Source organism: Condylostylus longicornis, unplaced genomic scaffold, assembly GCF_029603195.1.
Source record: "Condylostylus longicornis isolate FDR11 unplaced genomic scaffold, ASM2960319v2 ptg000062l, whole genome shotgun sequence".
NCBI classification, from domain to species: domain Eukaryota; kingdom Metazoa; phylum Arthropoda; class Insecta; order Diptera; family Dolichopodidae; genus Condylostylus; species Condylostylus longicornis.
In genome coordinates, this window is record NW_026578030.1 from 787747 (window position 1) to 813836 (window position 26090).

At 23.1% G+C, this 26090-nt stretch overlaps 3 protein-coding genes across 4 annotated transcripts in view; 1 reads left to right on the top strand and 2 right to left on the bottom strand.

The window, feature by feature from the left end:
- Nucleotides 1-8577: 8577 nt before the first annotated feature.
- On the top strand, nt 8578-9855 carry LOC129612163 (uncharacterized). Its single transcript, XM_055525669.1, has 3 exons — nt 8578-8908; nt 8967-9133; nt 9227-9855. Exons 1-3 carry the CDS (start codon nt 8746-8748, stop codon nt 9845-9847), a joined length of 951 nt encoding a protein of 316 aa, XP_055381644.1. The 5' UTR covers nt 8578-8745; the 3' UTR covers nt 9848-9855.
- A 68-nt stretch (nt 9856-9923) lies between these two features.
- On the bottom strand, nt 9924-13777 carry LOC129612162 (uncharacterized). Of its 2 annotated transcripts, XM_055525667.1 has the most exons (6): nt 13556-13777; nt 13339-13438; nt 12279-12482; nt 11380-11531; nt 10266-11076; nt 9926-10205 (listed from the first exon to the last, which is right to left on the bottom strand). In XM_055525667.1, exons 3-6 carry the CDS (start codon nt 12450-12452, stop codon nt 10122-10124), a joined length of 1221 nt encoding a protein of 406 aa, XP_055381642.1. In that variant the 5' UTR covers nt 12453-12482; nt 13339-13438; nt 13556-13777; the 3' UTR covers nt 9926-10121. The 2 variants fall into 2 exon arrangements, with proteins under 2 accessions (XP_055381643.1, XP_055381642.1); XM_055525668.1 differs by lacking the exons at nt 12279-12482; nt 13339-13438; nt 13556-13777 and adding an exon at nt 11774-11868 and having other exon boundaries at nt 9924-10205.
- A 3415-nt stretch (nt 13778-17192) lies between these two features.
- LOC129612161 (protein naked cuticle) overlaps nt 17193-26090 on the bottom strand; it is a 45924-nt gene continuing 37026 nt past the window's right edge. Inside the window, exons 2-5 of the mRNA XM_055525666.1 lie at nt 20285-20730; nt 19372-20124; nt 19040-19308; nt 17193-18969 (exon numbers count right to left, since the gene is read on the bottom strand). Coding sequence (XP_055381641.1) covers nt 17373-18969; nt 19040-19308; nt 19372-20124; nt 20285-20730 — 3065 coding nt within the window. The 3' untranslated portion in view covers nt 17193-17372. The remainder of the gene's footprint in view (nt 18970-19039; nt 19309-19371; nt 20125-20284; nt 20731-26090) is intronic.

Here is a 26090-nt window from a genome sequence, read left to right on the forward strand (position 1 = left end):
ATCATTTAAATTAAAAGCACTTTTTAGTATTATTGTAAATATAATCCTACACTAATTTTTATAATATGTTTGTATAATAACAAAAGGTTATGTTAACTATATATAGGTAGATACTTACCAATATATTTTACATTAATATCTATTTAAACAGTTTATAAAACCGCAATAACAAAAAAAAGTAACTATTTTTCAAATATTTGATAATAATAAATTAATCTATTTAGAATAAAACCCTATACATATATGAAATAATAATAATTTGGTATATTGTATCTTCCTCAATCATAATTATTACAAATGAAAATAAAAGAGACAATCGCAGAATTAAAAATTATTTGTATCTAAATATTCAAATAATTCAATATTATATGCTATATTTAAAATAATGATCAATACGAATACATGAAATATGCGTTATTGCGACATTCACATGAAATATATTTTGCATCATAAGATAAAAATCGGATTGTACTTAGAAAATTCATCATTGCATACATGTGTATAGGTAAGTACACCTACAAACCAATTATTTATATAATATGTACTTTTTCCTTGTTCGCAATTTAAATATTAAAATTAATCTGCCATTTATTTTCTATACATATACGCACATATTAATGTTATAATTATACCGCTATACATATTTTTGGAATTGAAATGTTACCCTATTCATTCCAATATTTATTATCATAATATTTTACCATTTAAACGTATACATATAATCATTAATGCAACAAATTTATTAATTCATGAAGTAATCTGGAAGTATTATAAAGTACAATTGTAATATATTTGAAAACTATAAGTATATAATAATAATAATGAGAGTATAATGTAACCGGATATATTGTATTCATATGCAAGTACGTATATGTATATAATTATAAAAAAAACTTATTTGTACTATATTTAAAATCAAAACAAAAACTGATATATATAAGTATAACATCATTGTATTTAATCTTATATATAGTATTTAAAATAATGAATAATTTTCCCTTCTAAATATTGTGATCGTATAAAGATATTTTACCAAACTAAATCAATCTACATGTATAATATCCTTTAAATAAAATAGATAATATTTGTTTTGTATATATAGGAATAAGTTTATAATGAATTCTTTAGTTGATAATTGCACCTTCAAAACCAATTACATATATATTCAAGTATATATAAATATGTAAATTTCGCATATGTTTGTACATTGGTATGGTATTTCCCATCTATTAACAATATTATATTTAAATTGATATCCAATTATTATTATTATTATAATACATAAATAATGCAATATTTAACATATTAAAATAACTAATCTACTAATGCATATCGTTTTCTATATACAAATATATATGCATTATATACATATATATAAAAATTTACTTAAATATTTTCATATTTAAATAATATATAAGATATTGATTTATGAAATTATTTTTATAATCGAAATTAACAATAGCATCATACCAAATATGTATATTTTTTTCTGAATATATAACAAATATATATAATATATATAATGTATTATATATGTATATATACTAAAATAACCTCAAGATTAAATATTTATAAAATCTTTAAACTTTTTAAAGTACTTATCTTAATATTTTTATTATTACGATAATAATTATACAATAATTCAATGTTAATTTACAAAAAAACAAAACCCTAGGTCTAACAATAAAGCACAATAGATCTATATAGGCATATTATATTTGAAAATCCTCTTTTCAATATTTCATATACATATATATAGAATTATACACCTATATTATAATTTTTCATAAACTTTAAATAATATGTACTCATACTTTTGTACAAGGCTTTTAATAAAAATGAAAATCTGAAATATTGTTCTTCCACTCTTAAATTATATTAAAAAAATTTTTGCATATTATCAATATTATTATTATTATTATTGTTTTCATTTTTATGTTTTTCTTATTGTTGTTGTATTGTTTACAAAAGATTGAATCCCTAAAGATTAATTTATCACAAACCACGAAAGAATATAATAAATTCCCTTTATATTTTTCTTCTCCTTTTCACTTATTATTATACAACAATATTTTTATACGCGATATAAAAATATTCTCAATTACAACTTAGTGAACTAATATAAATATATATACAATATTAATTCAGTCAACTATAGGATATATTCAAAAAACAAAACTTTATAAACATGAAATTTAAATTAATTAATTAAATATTCGTTAAATTCATGTTACTCTGGGCCATTTAAGTCCGTTGTGGTACAGTCGAATTCCTCCCCTTCCGCCATTTTAATTAGTCCCAAAACTCCCCAGAAATCGGCTAAGATTCCTAATATTTACATTCGCTAAGTCCGTAAAACGACAGAAGAAGTAAGCTCAAAGAATGAGTACCTGGAATTCGCAAACGTCCTCTTCAGCGCATTAGCTTTTATAGAAACAATTTACAAGGCGGCTCATCCTCCTTGCATGTTTGCCAATCAGACAATAACCCATCATTATAATACCGATCTTCTAATACAACGCCGATATTCTGCTGTCGAAGAGATATTAGATCCATTGTGCGACGCAAGTCTAGCTTTAACCACAACTTCCTTGTCGTATTACACATTGTTCCACTTGCACATCTGAGGTTGGTTACCTACACTGCTGCGTTGCGTTGCGCATTACAAACCACTTAAGAATGCAAGAAAAATAAAAAAAAAAGCATTAACAAGATTTCGGTATTCTAAGATTTTTTGGACCAGTTAAAGCATTATAATAACTATATTTTCTGATAGAAATATATTAAATATGAAAAACAAATCTAAACAGACCTGTACCTAGATATAACCTTCCTACCCCAAATTCCTAATTTTTTATTTTAATAAAATATTAAAAATGTACCAAGAAAAAATTAACACTATGTCTATTTCAAACTAAATTTTGTATACCGGTATAAAAATTAAACATAAAATAATATTAAAAAAAACAAAAGAACAACAAAAAAATATCAGTGTTTAGTTGAATCTAGTATAACAATAAAATTAAAATTAAATATTATACTTAGTTTTACTGGCATCCGACAATAAATAATAACTTAGCAGACACAAAAAAAAACAAAAAAAAAAAGAGTAAAAAAATTTTTAAATATAATATAAAAACAACAACATTTTAGAAATTAAGACTAAAATTATATAACTTTATATTTCAATAATAAATATCTATGTAAATGTATGTACATAGCCTAGTAACACAATAAAATCTCCCCATTGAAGAAAAATGTTTTATTATTATCGTTCTATTCTGATATCCTTGGAAAATATTTTATTGTTTAAGTGGAAAGTTATATTATATACATATAGAAACTCTTCACAGTCTTTTTACAAAAATCTTAGAGGTACGTACTGTACTATAAATGAATTATTTTTGTATTTTTAAATATTCTAGCATAGTATTAATGTATATATGTAGTAATAGCTAAATGACTCACTTTATATATTTAATATCTTAGATGAAAAGTATACGTACTTCAATATCCTAAACAAAGGATAATATAAAATTAAAAGCCATTTAAAAAACAAAAAAAAAATGAGCAAGTACAAGAAAAAAAAAACATAATTTTTTTTTTATTTTTACGATCATAAAGCTCTAAAACATAAAATTGTGCAAAATAAGTAAAAAAAAAAAAAAAAAAGAACATTGTAAATTTGTACTAAAATTAAAATATAAAATATGTATGTACGTATGCGGTCATGCATACATACATATTATGGTCATATACATACTTATAATAAAATTTATATTCTGTGTTCCTATATAGAATATATTCTTAAAATTAAACAATAGCTAAGAAAAAAGAACAACAGAAAAATAAAAAATTTTATAAAGGAAAAATTAGGTTAAATTTTTTCTTTTCTTTTTTTTTGTTATTTTAATACCTACATTATTATTAAAAAAGTTTTTTAAACAAAATTAAATAAATTTAATACAGCCATTATTTTAAAATTTTCTAAATAATTTATTAAAACAAATTTCTTACACTTTGTCTTAAAGTACAACATTGAATGTACTATTATTATGATTTTATTATGGATTCTAAATAAGTAGAATAAAATTGGGTTAAACCAATGGGTTGTAAAGAAGTATTTTTCCCTTGAACCAGGGGAAAACACTGCTTTTAATTACTTTCATTCATAATATCAAAATATTTTAAAGATTGCATACATTTAGGATGAAGCAAAAAAAGCACTTGAAAGGTACTTTAATATAATGCACAGACTCAATGATTAATTGCGTGAGCAATGTATAGAAGAAAAACGATATTAAAAATTTGAAAAAAAAAGTGGGATTTAGACAACCGCTAATTTTACCGACCATTTTGCATTTTCAATATTCAATTATTATGCTGTGTCCCTATAGAAGAAGTATGCAATACTTCTCTTATTTGCATTTGCAAAATTTGAAAAATGTTTATGGTTTTTTTAAAATAAATAGCCAAAAAATAGAATTTTTAGGTCTTTGAGGGACTATACAATTTTTGGAGGGTGAAAGATAGGTAAAAATTTTCTTCTACGGAATTACATTTCTAGGAAGGATCTACTTATACATATAAGAAGGTTTTTCCAAGGTTTAGAAATTTTGTCCACGGACGTGGTAATTGTAGCTCCATCTATAATTTATATGTACAATATAACATTTTAATTAAATTCTTTGAGCAATTTTTTTTTCCATATAGGTGCCAAAAATCATCAACAGACAGGAATAAGTGGGCTCAAATCGTTGTCAGGTCTATGAATAGTATTATAATATTCTAAAATTAGTCAAATTAATTATTACTAGACTAACCATTAATTTTACTTTATTGTGCTTTTGTGTCTAAATTCCGTTAAGGAATGTTATGAAAGTGCTTTATCAACACTTAAAGCTAAATCGAGAGGTTTCATTCGTTTTAGTTTTTTTACCCTAACCTTTCCCTCTATAAGTCTATAGGCTTTATATTTACATGGCACAGTTCCTTACTTCAGCACTTACATCGGAGCACCCAAATCCTTATAAATGTTACTATTGTGCGCATATCAAGGATCATCCACTATAATACGAAGCAACTTATCTGGAAAATCTATGTTTGCTTGATTTGCTTTGTATAACCCCATAGCCCACAGCTGTATATTATACGTCCATGTAGGCCTTATTATTTGATTGTAGACCAATACCTGAAGCCAATAGTTTTTTCTATATTTGTTTTCTTTTAGAATTAGAATTTTTCTTTCCATCTGATCTTGACATCCAATGTCATATCCTAGACATTTTTCTGTGTTTCGGATTAATATACTCTAACGCAATTCAAATTTGATTAAGGTCGGGTTTACTAAATTTTTGTTTATGAAATTTACATGTACAGATTTACTTTGATTAAGTTTTATTTTCCATTTATTTCTCAATTTGCTTATAACACTACTTGCTTTTTTTCATTTTTTTATCAATTCTTCAATATTAGGTCCTACTGCCACCATATAGGAAACTAGTTCTCTTTAAAATATTAAAGTATTCTAGCATTTTTAAAGAATATTTCTTTTTATGTGTGGTTGTAAAACAAAAGAATAATATTTTTATAATCTATGTAGAATAATTTCAGCTGGAAATAAATTCAAATTTTACAATACACGTGATCATATTCTATAAATATCTTCTTCAGCCAATGTTATTCAATAAATTAAATTAGAAATTTCATATTCGTATACGCGTAAACGAGAAGATGTACAAAATATAAGAATCCAATTTAAAATAAAAATTTTCTTTGTTCTCTTCCGTTTATAAACGGGGGCAACAAGTAGTTTAGTGCTTTAAAATTAGTTAAGAAAAAAACCGAAATAAAAAAACAAACTTAAATAAAATAAAAATAAACTGAGAAAATTCATTTAAATGCAAATTATATTTTAAGTCCTTTGAAAGTCTTACGGGGATATCCTTTTTTTTCGTTGTTTTTCTATTTTAAAGTTATATAATAACTAATATGTGTATGTATATACACAATGTGTTATATTCATAACGTGTATTACTAAATTTTTCAAATTTATTTTTTGTTATATTATTTTTTGTGTCTTCTAACAAAACTAAATCAAACATACACGGTGCATGCCAAACATACCAACAAGGGGAGTAACATTATATACCATTGGTAATGCTCAGTTTATCCTTGTTCTCTTCAAATAGCGAATTGTTTTCTGAAAGTTTCTTAAAATCTCGGAATCTCCAGAAACTTCTGAGAGGAGCCACTCACTCCGAAACAAAAATTTTAAACATTTTTGATATACTCTAAACAATGTTGTATAGTGATGCAATCTGAATCACCCTGTATATAAATATAAAGTATTGTTATACGTCGTCACCTTCATCGTCGTCATTATTCTTTTTATTTTTTTATTTCAGATAAATGTTTTTTCTACTTTAATACTCTGTATTTATATTATTGTTTATGTAAAGCATAATTACAAAATTTTTTCTTTTAAATAACATCAACCCTAAACACAATAACAAAGTATTACAAGACTATGTATATACATGTATTCTCCCGTATAATTCAAAAACAAAAAAACATTTTCATACCTTAAAGGAAGCTAAGTAATAATAATTGCTATACAGTATTATATAAAGACATTGAAACTTTTCAACCCTTTTTTTCACTATATTAAGATTTTTATATCATTATTATTGTTATTATTTTTATTTATATTGTTATATAATTTTTGAAAAGAAAAAATAAAAAATAAAGAAATTAAAATAATTTACATTAAAACGGAATCAGAACAGAAGAATAAAGCAAGAAACTTTTCGTATAACATGTAAATGATACAATGCATACATACATACACGTTACCGTAAAACATACATACAAATACCGTAAAAAATATAAGATTAAATAGAAAAGACATGATAGATTCGATTCTGATATAACAGATGATGATGATGATTATGATGATAATGATTATTATTATTATTACATTCATTATAAAGACAATGATTACATTGATAATGATAAAGACGATATCAAAAGGGCTTAACAAGTATTTTATAATGAATAAATGACCCGTAAAGTGCTTATGGTTTTCTCAAAATATATACATATATAACACTACCACGTTATTACATAAAGTCATCGGAATATATAATTATTGTAAGCAATAAAAAAAAAAGTAATAACAAAATTTTACCAAAAAAGGTAAATATAAAAAATGAAATTTAATAAAATTTTCGAGGTAAAACACACAAAAAATAAGGAAATATTAAATTAATTAAATATAAAATTCAAGGTAAAAGATTAAAATTTGATTAGCATAATTTGACATAAACCACAAAAAAAAAAAATAAAAATTTGATTATTTTGATGTAATTAGTCCTTCCCCAACTCTTTCCAACTCCTAGTTCAGTTTTACTGGAATTTATATAAACATAGAATAAATAGATTGTAGGTTACTAAAAAAAAGATGAAGGCAAAGAAGCACCTCCTCTCCGACCACCACAGCCAATCCAAATAAATACTCGGAAATATCTCTCAGGGAATTATACTTATGGTCTGCAATACTGAAAAGGCTCCCGCCCGAATCATCTTTACCTCATGTTGGTTAGCGCAAGCTAGTCACACAGAACGGTATGGCCGTCTCTACATGGTCCCGGCAGATTCTACACAAAAGGGAGTCCGATTTGCTAAGTTTGTGCAAGTGATATTTCATCGAACAATTTCCAAGTGAAGAAGCCAGTAATAGCACGAGCCCGGTGTCGAACCATTACAATGGAGAAATGATTGGATAAATTAACCAAAAAAATTTTAAAAATTATTTAATTACTAAGAGAAGTACTAAGAGAAGTAGAATATATCTAAAATTTTCTGAAAATTTTTATTAAAATATTTTTATGATACTATCTGCTTATGATACTATTTGTATTCTTAATGAAGTACTAAAGCTGTAAAACGAGAAATATATTATGTTTACTTACATGAATCCAATTATAAGAGGAAATATTGCGTTTTATTCTAACTCTTATAATATTTTAAAGTATAATGCTAAAAACTCTTTAATATAATTCTATTAAAACTTTCGAAAACTACTATAAAGCCGTAAAATTAAAATATCTTAAACATTTTCGGATTTTGTCAAGCAATTGAGAATTTAGTAATTTTACTATAATAATTATTTAACCACTGACACATAAGTCACAAAATACATATATAAACAAACAATTTCTGGAATTATGGTTAACTGTTCATTTTTATCTTAAATTAATAAAATATTTTTGAGACTAAAATAATATACAATCGTCTTACAGCTACCAAATTTTTTTAAATTTTATTCGGATTTAGAGAAAACTCAATATGTGAAATTCACCGTTAACAAACAAAAAAAAATTTCAAATTTTCAATTGTATTTGAATTCAGCGGCGAAACATTGAAGTGTTTGACAGTTCTAAAATATGCTTAACTAATATTTGTTGATTAAAAATGTGTAGCAACAAAGTCTCTTTATATTTACTTTCCAACAAACTTAACCTAAAATTTATGTTTATTATGACATCTCAATTTCTGTTTCTGCAAATGAGTGGCTGACAGAAAACATCGGTGTTTATAAAAACATGGAAAAAAAAATATTTTCGGAAAATAGATAAAGTTTTGAACTTCTTGATTGTTTTAATCTAACGCCAATTGAAGCTCGTGATTTGACAATTCAAGTTAAATTGGGGTACATCGTATAATTTTACATAAATACAAATCATGTTTGTTTATACGGCAAGAATAATAACCTTTAATACATCCAAAATATGGTCATACAATAGGAGTATTCATATTTGGAAAGGAAATGCAATGGATTTGCTCTCTTCCCAGCACGACCATTACTACTTCAATCAAAATATGAAATATTGCGTAAACAAAAAAAGTATAGAATTTTTTAAAATACTTAAGTATTGATGAAAATAACAAAATTTTGCTTTTAGGTGCCAATATTGTACTGGAAGTACCTTCAAATTTGGAAAATACGAAACCTCAATTTAAACTACCTAACACTGTTAAACAAATTCTAAATAATTTTATGTTGTATATAGAAGAAATTTCACATTTAGACGACGTGAGAAAGGCGCAAGAAAAAGTAATGCTATTTAAGGTAGGCTATATTATAAAATACACCAATATATTATGTTGGTATAAATCATATACAGATAGGCGATGTCAAAGATATTTAGAAACAATTTTTTAGGATCAATTAAAGGAATCTGGTGATGAAAAAAGAAGACTTCTAAATGATTTAAACAGTATTCGACAAGAAATACAAAAAAATCATAATGAAATCGCTAGTTCAATGCGTGGTACTGAAAGATATGTAGCCTTAGTAAGAGAAGAAATGAATTTATTAAAGAGTGAAACAAAAAAACAAATCGAATTTAATACGGCTGATGAAATGGAACGTCAACTTTTCAATAACTTAACAACTGCAATCAATGATTCCTACGAAAAAGAAAAAGTGCATTCAAATTTTATTAAAATCTTAGGTTTAATGGGAACATTAACGGCATCTGTAGTTACGTTAATAGCATCTGCAATTGGCCATTTCTATCACAATACAAAATTCGGCTTAGTCGCAAAAGATTTTAAAGAAAATGTTACTAAAACAATCAAAGATGAAAATATATCATTAAAAGATAGTATACGACTGGAAATTCAAACAGCTTCTTTTAAACAAGAGAAAATATTAAAAGAGATTTTAAATTCAAAACTAAATACAATTAATGAAACTAAAAAATCCGAGTCATGGACTGAATTTTTTAGTAAATATATATATTCTGTTTATTATTATTTTATACCTAAAAAAAATACTTGAATAGTATAAGTACACTTACTAAATACATATAAAAATTTATACTTTAAATAAAATCTAATTTTAACGTTTTACAAATACCATTTAGAATTTTGAACGGTTATAATAATGTTACACTAAAAAAAATTCCTAATAAAAAAATTTATAAACTTATAGGTAATTTATAAAAATAGTTTACTCTAAAAATCACATACATAAAAATTAACGCATATTGTGAGATTAATATTCACAGATAAATCATGTACACATTGCACATGAATATATAAGCAACATTAAATCAGTCGAAACTAGATGTCCAAAAGGAGGCGTCTTCTATTAAGATAATGTTACCCTCATCATATATTTCTAAGAATTCTGGATTCTAAAAAGAAAATTTATTTTGAAATTCCATAAAAAACATAATATTATCATTGAAACTTACATTTTGCAATTTAATCTTCAAACGTTCTGTAACAGTATAAAATATTGTAAAGTTTTTGGGGCGATTAACTTCCTTGAAAAATTTCAATGTTCCAACAGCATGCAATATCTTTGAGATATCTGTTAACCCAGCCAGTTTTGTAAAAACAATTTTATCAATACTTAATGGAATAAATGGAAATGATTCCACGAAGTTTTCATCACCAACTTCATTTACGATTAAAACTTTCATACTTTCTGGTAAATAACGAAATGTTTGTTTCCAAAATTTATTTTGATCAAATTCAGCATCAACTTGAAATATTTCCAACTTTTCAAATCGATATAAAATTTTTCGAAATTCAAGAATTCGTGCAAAATCGCTTTCTAAATATATTTGAATTCGTAAAATTTTTAAATTTTTACAAAATTTACTTAATAAATGACATAGAAATAATACATGATCATTTTCTGAAGTTAATATAACCTCTTTAAAAGAATAACCTTTTTTTAAAAATAAATAGTATAAATCTTTTTTATCAGTAAATAAATAATCTGTTTCAGTAAATTTAATTTTTGAATCAATTATCACTTCAAAACGATTTGATAATTTCATTAAGTTTATTTGATCCCGTAATGGAAGATATTTAGAAATTTCTGTTAAACAGTCATCATTTAATTTTCCCAAATAGTTTCTTTCGAGGAAAAAATCACAATTTCTTGGGAAACTATTTCTAATATATGACTTAAAACAAGGCTGTAACCAAAATGGTGCTAAAGATAATGAAAAATCTTGATTTTTCCATGTTCCACGAATTCCTTCTCGTAAAACCCTGAAAATGAAAAATTTTAAAACAATTGATTAATAAAAAAATAATAATAAATTTATTATGTAAAATAAAATTTTAGTTTTTCAATATTGTGTCCTTTATCAACTTTATAATAGAAAGTACAAATGTAATTAATTGAATTATTCAATCATTTAATTATAATTCAGTTATTAATTCTATAGTACATCATGATAAAACAGAAAGTAGTTCATTTGGTCATTTGTATTGTATCAAGTAAATTATTGTTTTCTTTATTTTAAATTTCATTTTAGTTTAAGTTTTAATGAATAATTAATATTAACTTACATTTTGGCGAAATTTCTATTAGCACTTTCCACTAAATAATGAAAAAATAAATATTTATCTCTTCTGTGATATCCTGATTCATCTCTTAATAGAACAATTCTTTGAATTCGATAAATGTGCGCAAAATAATTTTTTAGCAATTGTTGAAAAGTCTAAAAATAAATAAAACCGATATTAAAATTAACATACATGAGTCCAAATTCGCAGATGATTAAAATATAGAAAAACGCCTTCAAAACAATTTGTTAAATTATTAATTAAATGTAAATTATTAATTTAAAATTACCGTTAATAAAACAATTTTCAAATATTGCTTGTATCTACAAAAAAATGTACTGTATACGTATGTATACTATAATTCTTATTCTTAAAATTCTTTAAAACAATTTCTTACATAAATGCGTAGAAGATGCCCGTTATATACACACATACATATGTATAAGCAAAATTTATATTTCTAGTTCAAAGAACCAATCTATTAAAAACTTTTTTATACTTAAAAACCATAAGATATAAATGAAAATGTTTTTAACTAATTGCTTTAACAAAATTAAACAAAATACAATTTTATTACTCTAAATAAACTACTTATGTACAAATAAATTTTTAACAAAAACATACAAAAAAAAAACTATAAATTTTAATTCCTTTGTCTACGTCTATTTTCAAGAAAAATAAAAAAATAAAACGTAATTTTTCCGAAACTTTTCTTCTATATTTTTCCTTATATTCCATTGTTCTTTTATATATATACATATATATTTTATTTATTATAGGCATATTAAAATATATTTCGTAATTATAATAAAATTTAATTTTCTAAAGAATCAGAAAACTATTCTATTTACTTTTTTCTGTTACTTAATTATTAATTTACTAATTACATAATTAAAATTCACCTTCTCATAATTAATATTTGGATCTGATTCGGAATGCAAAACTTTAAAACATGCAATTATAGTTGAACCATATTTGGTTTTATTAACATCTTTAAGTTCAGTATTTACAACACGTTTTCTTGGTAAAGTATTATTAAAACATTCGGCACAATCTAATCTCTGAAAATATTCCATTTTCTCATATCTTTTTTAAATTTTTCAAATCTAATGATGAAAAAAAACAAAAAATTAAAATTTGTTTGCAAACTTTCTTTTTTTTTTTTTATTTTAATAATTTTATAAACCACTTTGTTCAATGCTCTGATTTTTACTAATCAAAAAACCAAAATGAATTTTCTTTTAATATTGTTCTATTTCTCGGTATAACACATGCAAAGAATATAAAGGAAAATTAATCAGTAATTGACCTTGTATAAAGACGATTGCCCGATCATATACTTTTATTTATACCGAAATAATTTTCATACGTATGTAATTGAGGAAATTTTCGTTTTGGAAAATTAAAAAATTATGGTATATCTTATTTATAATTCGTTTATAATGTGTTAAATCAATTGAATAATTTGAACATTTTTTGTTGCATTTAGTCTATAATTATTTTAATAAAGTAATGAATTAATACGATACCAAAATTTGCTAATTCTTCAAAATAACATAATCATAAATATGAAGGATTCTTGCTTCATAAGCTACATTGATCTTCAAATCCATTTTTTTTTCAATAGTATTCTTGTATTGAAAATGTTAAAATATTATAAAATAGCGAACAAAATTTTGTTGCAACAATAAAAATTGTTTTTTGAAATACTCACAGCCTAATCGTGTATCTCACTTAAATAAAAATTAAATTTTATATACATTTTAGAAAAAATAAGGTACGAAAAACGGAAAATTTCTTCTCATTCAAAAACTACATTATGTGTACATGTAAATATAATAATATGAGTCATTTACTTTTTTCTCACAAAGCGAGTAAAATAACGAGATACACGATCACTCACTAAATGTAAAATTCTTAAATTTTTTCTGACGTTATAACAATAGAGCGTTACAAACATACCTTTTATGGGCTATTATTATAATCATAGTGTCTTCTAGTATCTCTCCTTGTGCAATTTACATAATATTTTTGCTTCGGAACTTCACAAAATACAAAATAACTATAATAAAATCACACATATGTATATATTAATAGTTCAATAATTGTGTATTTTAAGTGCATTTTAATTAGTATTTCAAGAAATAGATAATTAATAAAAATAGAAATAATTTGGTACCCAATAATTATTTTGATCAACTTATTTTCCATCGTTTATGTTATTGTTTTCATTTTCAAAGTTCATGTTCGTTTTTTCTTTTTCCTTCTGTTTCTGTTTTGTGACGAAAAATAAACAATAGGATGGCATTGCCAAATGTTATTCTAAATTGTTGATAAATTATTTTATTTTTAGATTTTTTTTTTTTCAAAAAAAGGAAATCATTTTGAACTCACTGTACTATATATTCTATTGATCTAATGATCTTAAATTAAAATATTTTTTTTTAAATAAAAATTAAAATGAAACTTTTTTTTTCATTCTCTTTATTTAATGCTCTTCTCAGCCTTGTTCCATTAATGATTTTCAAAATTCAAGAGAGGAAATTTTCTAACATTTTTGTGTATGTACATAGTAAATAAAAATATTATAAATGTTATTATAAGACTGAAGTATATAAATCTCAATAGATCATCATCAATACGTACTGAATACGATATACACAGATAATTTTTTGCTCTTAATTCACATATCACAATTTCCAATTTACAATACAAAATAAAGAGATTTTTAGAACTCTTTTATTTCTACAATATAAGTGACGTCCATTCTTTCTTGTGACATAAACATACGGTAAAAACGTTGGGTCCAATGTTAAAGAATTTCAAATTATTTGATAAAGAATTTATTAAAACTACAAGTATTTATATTTAATTATATTTTTGTAAAGTGTTTTTTTTTTTTTTTTTACCATTTTTATTTATTGAAATCAGTCTTTTTTTAATAAAATTATTTAATAAATGAAATTAATGCATATACATTATTTATAAAATGTATATGTATAAAAAAAATTGAACTATTATTTTATTGTTATAATTGTTAAATATGAAGGTACAGACACTATATAAATGGATAATTACATATTCATGTATTCATATATTTATTTTTGTATCTATTTGTATATATTTTCATTCAATAATATAAGTATGTATACGATTTTTTTTTAAATTGATATTTTTTAATTTATTATTGGAACACTTAGTTTGTAGTGAAGCATTTACTTAATAAATTGTAAACTGAAAGAGAACTTAATATTATTTTATTAATAAATCTGATCAATTTTTATAAAATAGAAAATACATATTTTAAAAACTATAAACAATAAAATTTTAATTTAAAATAGAATATTAATTTAAATAGAATAAATTTAAAAATTTAATAGATTCAAAAATTGCTTATAAATTATTTATATTTTAACAACATTCTCTTTTTAGTTAACTTTTTAAGCTAGTTTATGCTTCAACATGCATTTTTTTTTGTTCGAATTTATTTCTACATTTAATTTAGTATTTAAATCAATTAAATTTGATTATTAATTATAAGAAAATTTGATTTGTTTTTGTGAATACTTATTAAAAAAGAAGAAGGAAATTTCAAAATGTACTTATTTCAGAAAATTATAAACATTTTTTTTTATTTTTGATAGTATATAAATTTAATTTTATTATTTGAAGTTAATATTCTAAAAAATTATATATAAATTATGTATTATATAAATTCGAAAAAATGCTTATAATTTTTATTTTGTTTTGATTAAAATACTGCTTCTTAGATATTTAATTTGATATACAAATTTAATTTTAAATATATTTATTATGTGATATATATAATGCTATTTATTAAAGAAAAATAATTATTTTAATTTAAAATAAACTTTTCTAATATTTAGTTATTTTATGATTCAGGTTACAAGTTCTGTTTAAAAAGAAAGCGCACAATTATTTAAAAAAACTTTTTCATATAATAGTTTCTTTTTTGTTTTTTAATTTTTTTAATATAAACTTTTTTTTTATTTTTGAACTTATATAAAATTGTAAATCTTATCTACTATATTTTATAATTTAAAAATTTTTACTTTTCTTTTATTTTCATTATTTTTTTTTTGTTTTCCAAAATATGTTAATATAAATTTTATAATTGATTCTTAATATCAATATGTATAGTGAAATTCATAATAAAGAACAATGAAAGCTTGTATATTATATAATATAGTTGCAAGTGAAAGATTGTTATTTTTCCAATTATTTTATATTAAATTTGAAATTAAAAATGATGTATGAAAATAACTGAATTATTTTAATTATTTAAGAATGAATATGTTATTATTTTGAAGTTAATTTAAGCACATTTATTTTATTATATATCTGAAATTTACTTATTTAACTAACATTTCTTAAACCTGTTCCATTCAAGCTTGTTCCAATAGGAGGCTACGCTTTTTATGGCAGCGAATTCCATGTTATATTAAAAAATAAAATTGTGATTAAAAGTGCAAAAAAAATTTCATTAACATAAAATATTAACAATTAATTTTTTTGATTAAAATGAAAAGAAAATTTAAGAAACAAGAATAATTTTTCTCTTTTTATTTTAAATTTTTTGATATTACTTTCATTAACCTTATAAACGGAAAGAAAATTATGTCGCTAAATTTTTGTCTTTTGTATAAATTTATCAATTACTTGTTATTTGTATATTTTTTTATTCAAATTTACAATTTAAAATAAGATATATTATATTAATGAATTTTTTTATTATCTTATTATATTATATTTGTTTTATTTTTTTACGCCATTCAATATTTATTTCGTATACGATATTAGCGACAAAAATTATGTATTAATTGTACATAGTTTTATATAATAATAGTAATATATAGTTCAACTTATTAAAAATAATAATTAAAATTATTTTTGCAATAAATTATATTTATAATAATGTAATGTTTTAATGCAAAAATAGCCTAACCTGCAGAATCTGAATTTTCTGTTTTGAGTATTATGTAAATATATATTTTTTTTTTCATTATTACAAATATAAACTTTTTTCTTATTTTTTTTTAATTTTAATTATTTTTTTTTAATTTAAAAGAAAATTTGCTATTAATGTTAACTGTTTGTTTTGTAAACTTAATATAATATAAGTAAAAAGTTAGAATAAATTAAATTAGAAGATTTTTTTATTAGATATTAAACTTATTAAGCTAATTTTTAAAACAAAGCAAAATAAATATTTATTAAAAAAAAACTATTAATTTAATGAGAAATTTGTAGAATTAAATACATAATGGTTTTATATCTAAATATAATCAAAGTTTGTTGATTTTTATTTTTACAATAATAGGCTAGAATTTGATATTTAAAATGAAAATATATTCTTTGATTTATTCTAGCATAATGATTAAATTTGGTGTGGAAAATTAATTCATTTATAAAACGTATTTTTAAAATTTTTAAACTGAAATGAAAGTCTTTAAAGAGTAAAATAGAAATATGGGAGTTTCGCTAAAAACATACTTTTTTAATTTTTCATAAACTTTTACTATTTATTGTGCATTCCAAAAGAAGTTGATTTAATAAAATTTCATTGATAAAAAATTGAATAGTAATATGAAAAGTATTGAACTACTTTGCATATCAATAATATGAAAATAGCATTTGATTAAAATAAAAACAAATTTGAATATTAAATGATTTTCTTTTTTTGCGATGGAATTGAGTGCAAGAGATTTTAGATTAATATTTATTTTCTACATTTATAATTGAAGATTATTATACAATTAATTGTAATATAGTAAGAATATCATTTGCGAAATTTTTAGTTATATTTTTTTATTTTTGTTAGGAATAATATAAAAAAGTTTTATATCTTAAAATTTTTTCTGACAAAATAATATTTCTTGAATATAATATTATGTATCTATTATTGTTTTGTAACTTAGTAAAAACCTTTCTTTTAATAATTTATTTTTTTTTATTTAAGATTAGAATTAGAAAGGTCAGTCTTCTTTGTTTTCAAAATGATGATAGTGATGATGAATATGTTCGTGAACGTATCTATGAATCATTGATAATGAATTTGAACTATTATTACAACTATTATCCCCTGTTATTGATGTACCTGTTGGAGCTGCGGTATGGTCATTATTAACATTTTCATTTTGATTACAATTGCCAGCTTCAACAATAATTGGAGTTCCATCGTTTCCAACTTGAGTTTCTTGACTTGGAGAATTCGGTGTTAAAACTGGTGATACTGGCGTTGTTGCAGCGGAAATACAATTTGCTTCAACTTCTTCTTCATCTGATGTTGCCGTATTTAAAAGATTTTCACATTCAATTGGGTCGATTGCAGTTTGTTGAAATGTTTGTGATTGCTGATGTTGATTAACTTTTGACGCGGTTGGTGTTGCGACAGTGATATATTTACTTCTGCTGTTAGATTTATTTGATGTGGATGAAGTTGTACTATTACGTTGCTGTTGTAATAATTTTTGATGATAATGATAAATCTTTTTTATATTTTCCTTATTATTATCTCCAATGTTATTATTTAAATTTCCTTTTGTATTGTCTGACACTGTATTATTTGAATTTGTTTGCTGTGATTTCTGTTGCTCTTGTTGTTGAGCAAATTTTTCATTTAGTTTAACATATAATAAATTATCATAATTTTTAACATCTTTCTTACTATACTTATCATCAGAAATATTAGTAATACTGGCACCGTGCTCGTTTAACCACTTTTCAACATGATCAATAGTACGACATAATTTCTCTTCAGCAGTTAGTTGTGGACTTATAATATTTAATAAAGCAGTATTTAATTTTTTAGCTGTTGTTGCTGTTGTAGTAGTAGTTGTAGTGGCATTACTTTGATTTGAGCCATATAAACGTTGATAACCTTGTATATTTTGTAAATGAGATTCTTGAACGTTCGATGAGTTTTTATGTTTGAGATTTATTAAAGAAATTTGTTGTTGTTCATTAAAATAAGGACTTGATAATTTCATTAATTGTCGTGATGATTTTAGTGGTTTTATAATATTACTATGATGAAGATTATTAGGAACATGAAAATGATTAGGTGAGTTTTGTGTATTTCCGGAGCCTTTTCCATTGTTTGTGCTATTACTACACATTTTCGCATGTAAAAATGAATCATAACCGCATAAATTTTGTTTTGTGTGCGATGTTTTTTCTAAATTTGCTTGTATATTATTTTGCACAGCAGATAATATAGCAGGATTAATAGCTAATTGTTGATGATAAATTGGAATGTGCGGTCCACTATTATTACTACCATTCAATGGCGAATTTGTGATTGATCCCGGTGAATGTTGGAAAGATGTTGATGTTGGTTGATGATACAACATTTGAGGACTGCTATAAATTTGATGCTGTTGGTAATGATGTTTTGAGGAATGATTATTATTATTAGCTACTGAAGGACTACCACCAAGTAAGGATTGTGTTTTTTCACCAGCTACATCATAAATATGATTATTTACCGCGGTAGGTATCTTAGAAACAGTATTAGATCTTTGACGATGGTATTGATGATGTCGCATTGGACTAACACTTGCTTGAGGTTTTCTAAAATAAAAATTAAATTAAAAATTAATTTTTTGAAAAAAAAAAATAAGGTTTATTTCACAGTACTAACCCGCTCGATTGGAAACACAAGCGATTTTTTTCCATACTCTCTCTTATAATATCAATTAATTCATTACGTTTTAGTCCATTATTTCGAAATTCTACACGGCAATCACCATCAACTACATCCTGGCCAATATTGTTTCCATTATCGAAATTTGTTCCATTTATACCAGAAGTTAAACGAGAAGGTTTTAAATCTTGTCTTTTTCTCCAGTTACATTCATTTCCAACAGATAAACTTCTTCGACGCATTTCAGAATTATGATGTTCGGAATGCTTTTATAAATATTTAAAATAAATATTTTTATTTTTTTTTTTATTTCTCTAAAATTTTATTACCTTTTCTTTTTTTATTCGTCGACCTGATTTTATTCTATGTTTAACACATTTTTGAATAGCCAAATTATTTTGTAATAAATCACCGTCATCACTTTCTTTTGATGTTTCCTCTTCTTCCTTATCATTACAATCAATGTTTATTAAATTATTACAATTACTTGAGTCAATTGTTTCCTTATCTTGTTTTATTTGAACTGAATTATTATTACCGATACCACTAGTACTGCCACTACCTTGTGCTTCAATTTTTAAATGATTTAATTTCTCACTTAATTCAAAACAGCATTCTTTTTCTTTATCTTTTTTATTAGATTCTGTCGCTCTTAATTTTCTTTTATGTTCACTTAATTTTTTTTTAAAATGATGTGTTTGATGTACATGATTACGAACTTTTGTATTTCCATCTTTTTCGCTACCACTCTCTTCCTCTTCATCATCAGATTTTATTAATTTTCTTGGTCGTATACGATGTTGTCTATGATGATTTTGTGTAACAATATCTGTTGTAATTTTATTTTGATTTTGTTTTGATTTACTTTCTGGTGATACAGTTAAACGAACATTTATAGTTTTACTACCACAATGTGGTACAACAACTGATTTTCCAATTGATTCATAAATTGTATACACAATTCCAACAATATCATCTTTTGTAATTTTACCATGATGTCCATCTAAATCATAGAATGTAAATGAGAATTGTATTGGTTGAGTAGATTTTCCACCTTCAACAGAAACATCACAAGTAAATTCCTGCAACAATATAAGAAAAAAATATTAATAAATTGAATGTTTTTTTTTTATTTAAAATTAAATTATCTTATATATTGAAAATGTTATAATAAGGGACAAAGTTCGATTGGATAATACTTTAAAACAGAAACAAAAAATAATAAAATCAAATGTTGATTACCTCCAAATGAATTTCCTGTTCAGTAGAATTCTTAACTTTGTCTTTTAATTTTTCACAAGTTTGATTTTCACCTAAACTATTAACAATTTTAGATCGATGATTTTGTGTAGTATTCTGATTATTTTGATAATCACCTCCATTTAAAGGTGGTGTTATTATTGAATTTTCATTATTTGATGAAATTATTTTCTTTGTATTTTCTTTATTATTATTATTATGATGTTGATGATGATGATTATGAGTATTTTGTGGTTGTTGTAATTGTACATTTTCAAGACGTTTAGGTGATGGTGATGTTCCATTTGATATTGGGGATTTTAAATGTTGTTGATGATTACTTTCTCTATCGCTAACTAATAATAAATCTGGTGGAGCACTACATGATGATTGTGCTCTCACTTGATGGTACATTAATTCTTCGGAATCGGTGGGACATTCTTGAAGAACTATAATAAAAAAAAAAAAAAAAATATTAAAGATGTGTGATAAATAAACAGATTTTGTTTTTTTCATCAATGTAAACTTAAAGAATAAGTATTAAAAGAATTTTTATTGAATAAATAAAAATTTGACTACAATTTAAATCTAAAAAACAGAAAATTCTTTAAAAAAATTTATAATAATAAACTATTTTTTTTGTATATTTTTTTAATTAACCACCTATTATGTAGTTCTCTTACAATTTAGTTCATTTTTTTAATAAATTATTATAAAACCTACATTGTAAGTACATTTTATATGTATATATATATAAATTACGTTCCAATTTCCAAAAAAACAACCTGTCATAACTTGAGATTTTATGAAATTTATGGAATCTACAAATGAATCTCTATATGTTCTAAAAGTTAAGTGAGTATATGGAATTGTTTATTTAAATACCATATTAGAAATTCCATCTGGAAATCATCACATTATAAGAAAAACTAACAAAAAAAAAAACCGATCATGCTGATCAATATTCTTGATATAATTAAAATTTCAATAAGTTTTTTTTTTTTTCAATTACATTGCAGTTTATTTCGGAAAATTCAAAATAAATACGAATAAAAAGAAAAAAAATTATTAACAGAGTATTTTTTATTCACAAAATTATTTGTGATTTTTTTTTCTGTGTTGATTGGCGCTTAAACTTTATGAATTTTTAATTATCATAAAACTTATAAAAATATTAGCGATTATTTATAAGTAATTTGTTAAATTAAATGAGAAATTTGTCGTAATTATTAAATGAATTACGAGGAAAAAACAAAACATTTTTATTTCTAGTTTAGTAAAACTATTTTTATTAGCTTACTTTTAAAATTATTGCATAATAAAAAATTGCGAAAATTAAATTTCATTAAGAGCTTAGAGGTTTCGCTTAAAATAAATGTTTTTATTCCAGTAATTTTATTAAAATTACAAATTAAGTTTTCGCTTCATTTTATTCCTGTTGAGATTGCTGAGAACGAGAATAAGACTAGAAAGTCGGCATTAATTTGGAAATCGGTTATGGTTTATTGGTAAGATTTGTTACAAAAAATTCTTAATCATATTTCAATAACAAAACGGAATGAAATACGCTTTTCTTGCCAATACGGTTTATTGCTGAAAAGATAAAAATTCATGAATTTTGAATTAAATTTCAAGATTTCATGTCCGATACCTTCTATATTATGAAGGAAAACAATTTCCAGTAAAATACTCAACTCTCGGGCACCCCTGTGCATATAATTTTCAATCTTGACATAATCAAAATCTTTTACAAAACATTAATAGTCAAATTTTTTTAGTAATTTACCAGTATATGATAATGTAAGCTCACAATTTTATAATGAAAGATTTTGCAATTTAAAAGAAAAAACTAAACAATAAAAAAAAAAAACATTTACATAATTTCCTCAATTTTCAAATTTGTAATACAATATAATGGCCAAAAAGAAATTATTCATTCTATATACCACAAGTAAATAAGTAAAAAAATAAAATTCCAAAATAAGAAAATAAATATTGAGAAAAATTAAAATTAGGCAACTATAACAATACAACTAAGTCTTCAAGGTTTTTATATGCTATATTATACACATATGTGTGTATGGACATCAAATATGCATATATACATACATGTATGTATATATAGATTTTATAGAAATTTAAAGAATTGAAATAAATATATACAAGATCAATCTCCAGATTATTTTATATTATCAGTTTCCTGTATGTAGAAATTTTGTTATTTTATTTTTCTTTCCTTATTATACACTAATTCTATGGTTTTGTTTTTGATATCTTTTTGTTTTATTCTAAATAAATATTTAAAAATACATACACACATATATATATAATATTATATTTTGTACAGTGCCGAATTTGTATAATACCCCGCAAACAAGACTATGGGCGTCTATATCAAAATGGGAATGATGTCTTTTATTGAAATTCACTTTTTATACGAGTGCATAAATAACTCAGTACAAATAAAATTGTTGAAAAAGTTCAGGATCTATATGCATTCAACAATTTTATAAAAGTTGACGTTAAATTTCTTTAATTTAGTAAATGCCCCAGGTTGCGTTCTTTCGGAATTAATTTTTTAAATGTAATTTTCAAAACGTATACGAGAAATACATATACTGTGAAAAATATATTTAGAACTGGTTTTGCAGAAAATTACTACAATTAATATTAGTTATTCATAATATCATGTGCTTATCATGCATTTCGATAATCTAATTTCATTTTTTATAAATGAAATGAATTTACTAAATTTTAATTTTTTTTAATAATTATAGTAGTCTAATTTAATTTGGAATAAGCTGCTTGGAAATAAAATATCTTATTTAAATAGTTTAACTAAGTCAACTCACATAATAAAGAAATATATTTTGAAAACTTCCACTAATTTATTGTGGTATGTAAAATGCCTCAACTCAAAATTTTTAAAATATTTCTAAATCCGTCACTGTCATATGCCTACAATGTGTTCAATATACATATACTATTTTATTTTATTCTGTTCATCTTAATTTTTGTCTTGTTTTTTCTTAGTAAATTATGTATTTGAAATTGTGGTTTTTTTTGGACCACACCGAAAGGAAAAATATGTTATTTTTATATAAGTATACAAAGCCTAAAATAATTTAATCTAAGATAATTTAAAAATAATATGAAATGTAAATTTATAAAATCATTATTTTGTATTACAAACTCATATGATTTTTTTTTGTACATAATTTTGTACATAATCTTTAGTGCTCAAGTGTCTTTATAACAAATTTAATAATAATTATTTGTAAACTCGTTAGTAATAAAAACCCATGATAACACAAAAATATGCTCCACTTCTAAAAAATTCAAGGATCTAGATTCTTTTAATTAAATCATACCTAAATATTTTAATTATTACACCTGAAATACCAGATTTTTTCAACTAATTTACAAAAATCTTTATTTTCACTGCATAACTCCACAAATTATAACCTTAATAAAGTTGAAAGAAATCTTAATTATCGTGTGCCATATTTTTTAATCACCTGCAAGTAATTTTGTTTTTTTTTTTTTCTATATTACTTGAATTACGACGCAAAAAGACAAAACAAAAATTTTATTAAGGAAAACTCATTTTTTCCTCTTCATTTTCCTTCTCTGGTGAATAATAATTATTATCTTCGGTTAAGAAAAAGCAATAGTAATTGGAATCCTAAAATTAATATTATTTTTTTTTTTTTTTGTAGTTCTAATTTTTTAATAATATGACAGTGTATATTACTCAGTATAATAATGTATTACGTTAATAAATAACAAAATACATAATTAAGAAAAAAAAATAATAATTATGGTTTTAATTTCCAATAAGGTTATAACATTGTCAATTTTAAGATTTCCACCAGAGTAATTGCTCCATATTTTGCAATATCAAAATTAACACACATAATTAATAATCTTGGCATAAAAAATATATTTTAATAATTATAATGTGAATTTATACTAGAGAATGAATTATCAATAATGAAGTGTTCAGCAAATGAGCTGTAAGTAATTATTAGGAACATGTGCGATTTTATATAATAACTATCAAATTAACAAAAAATATATTAAGAGATTCGATACATAATAAACGCGAATACTGACTTATAATTTCCTTGAAACTATCAAATTACAAAAACACTGTATTCTACATACTTATATATCAAAATATGTAATCATAAAAAATAATAATTATCTCTTAAAAGCATTTGAGTTTATTACTAAATGTACAATATCTCCTAGCATTAAGATTTTAAAAGACATCTGTTTACTCTAACATAAAAGAGAGAATTTTTAATTTTAATAATAAAAGCTCGAAAATATTTAAAGTGTTAAATTAAACTTTCCATTTAAAAATTTGTTTTTATAGTAAATATTAAGTATATGAGCACATTTCGAAAAGTAACTACATATTACATACTCGAAAATAAAATTCGAAATTAATTATAATTTTAATATTAACGTCATTCGAAAATTTTTAAAAGTGATTTTAATATAGAATATCTTGAAAAATGTGATAAAATCTTTTGCATTCCTAATAATCTACAACTGTATCGCATACTTACTTGACATTGGGAATTATGTCGCCGCACAAAATTTAAAAATGCACGTAAATGAATTTTTCCACGCTAGAAAAATTCAAAACAATTATATTTAGGCAAGCTGTCTATGTCTATGTGTGTAACCCTACATATCTTACAAATTCTAATAGATTCAGTTTATTTAGTATAGGTTTAGTATGTGCCAATTCTACTCAAGTCAGTGGATTTTCTTCAAAATACCGTTAATTCTCCTAAAATACTTTGAAATATGTAAGTGTATAAATAGCAATTTCACGATTTTACACAACCATTTAGGTTAACTCGCATATGAATATATTTGTAAGTGACATTTAGCAATCGGTTAAGGGTTGACTAATTAAAAAACATTTCCTATATTAATTACAATTTAGAAAAATTTTCGTGGTTCCAATGAGCTTATATTAAAAGTTTCTTGAAAATTGTAAAACAAATTAAAACCAACTCCAATCAAGTAAAAAATTTTTGATCCCATATTAAATTTTTTAATTAATTTTTTTTTTTTTAATTTATCTTACTATATAGTTGGGTAAATCGATCATTATATTTTTTTTTTTTGCAATTTATAAAAAATTTCAATTAAATTTTTTGTTTTACCCCTGTACAAACATTCTTTTTACAATAATATGAAACATTGATTGTATGAATGCACAATCACAATATAATTTGCATATCCGCGGATTATATTTCATCTATATATGGAAAAATAAAAACAGAAAATTGAATGAATCTCTTCCGAAATTTGTAATTATATGATAACGTATATGTACGTATATATATCATGTATATACGCAACACATTTATTAAAATAGTTCGCTATACCATATTGTATAGCACAAATAAAAATACGGAAGGCTGTATTATATTATATATGTGTGTAAGTACTATTGAAATCACCCGCTCTTACACATGTTTGTGGTTATGTACACAATATTTTATGACGAGGGAAATATTATGACAAGTACATACTACATTATGAGTATACAAGTACCGTATATACATTCATTATGTATATATTAGGTTTTATTAACACGTACATGTATGCAATGATAAGTATATAAAAATATTTTTTCTCGCTTCTAGTGTTTACATTAAATTAAAAAGCGACGAAAAAAACAAAAACTACAAAAAAAAACAATAACAAATAATAAAAAAACAAAAATATAATGAAAAAAATCATATGAAAAATTCCTTCTTTTGATCTTGAAACTTGAAAGCGC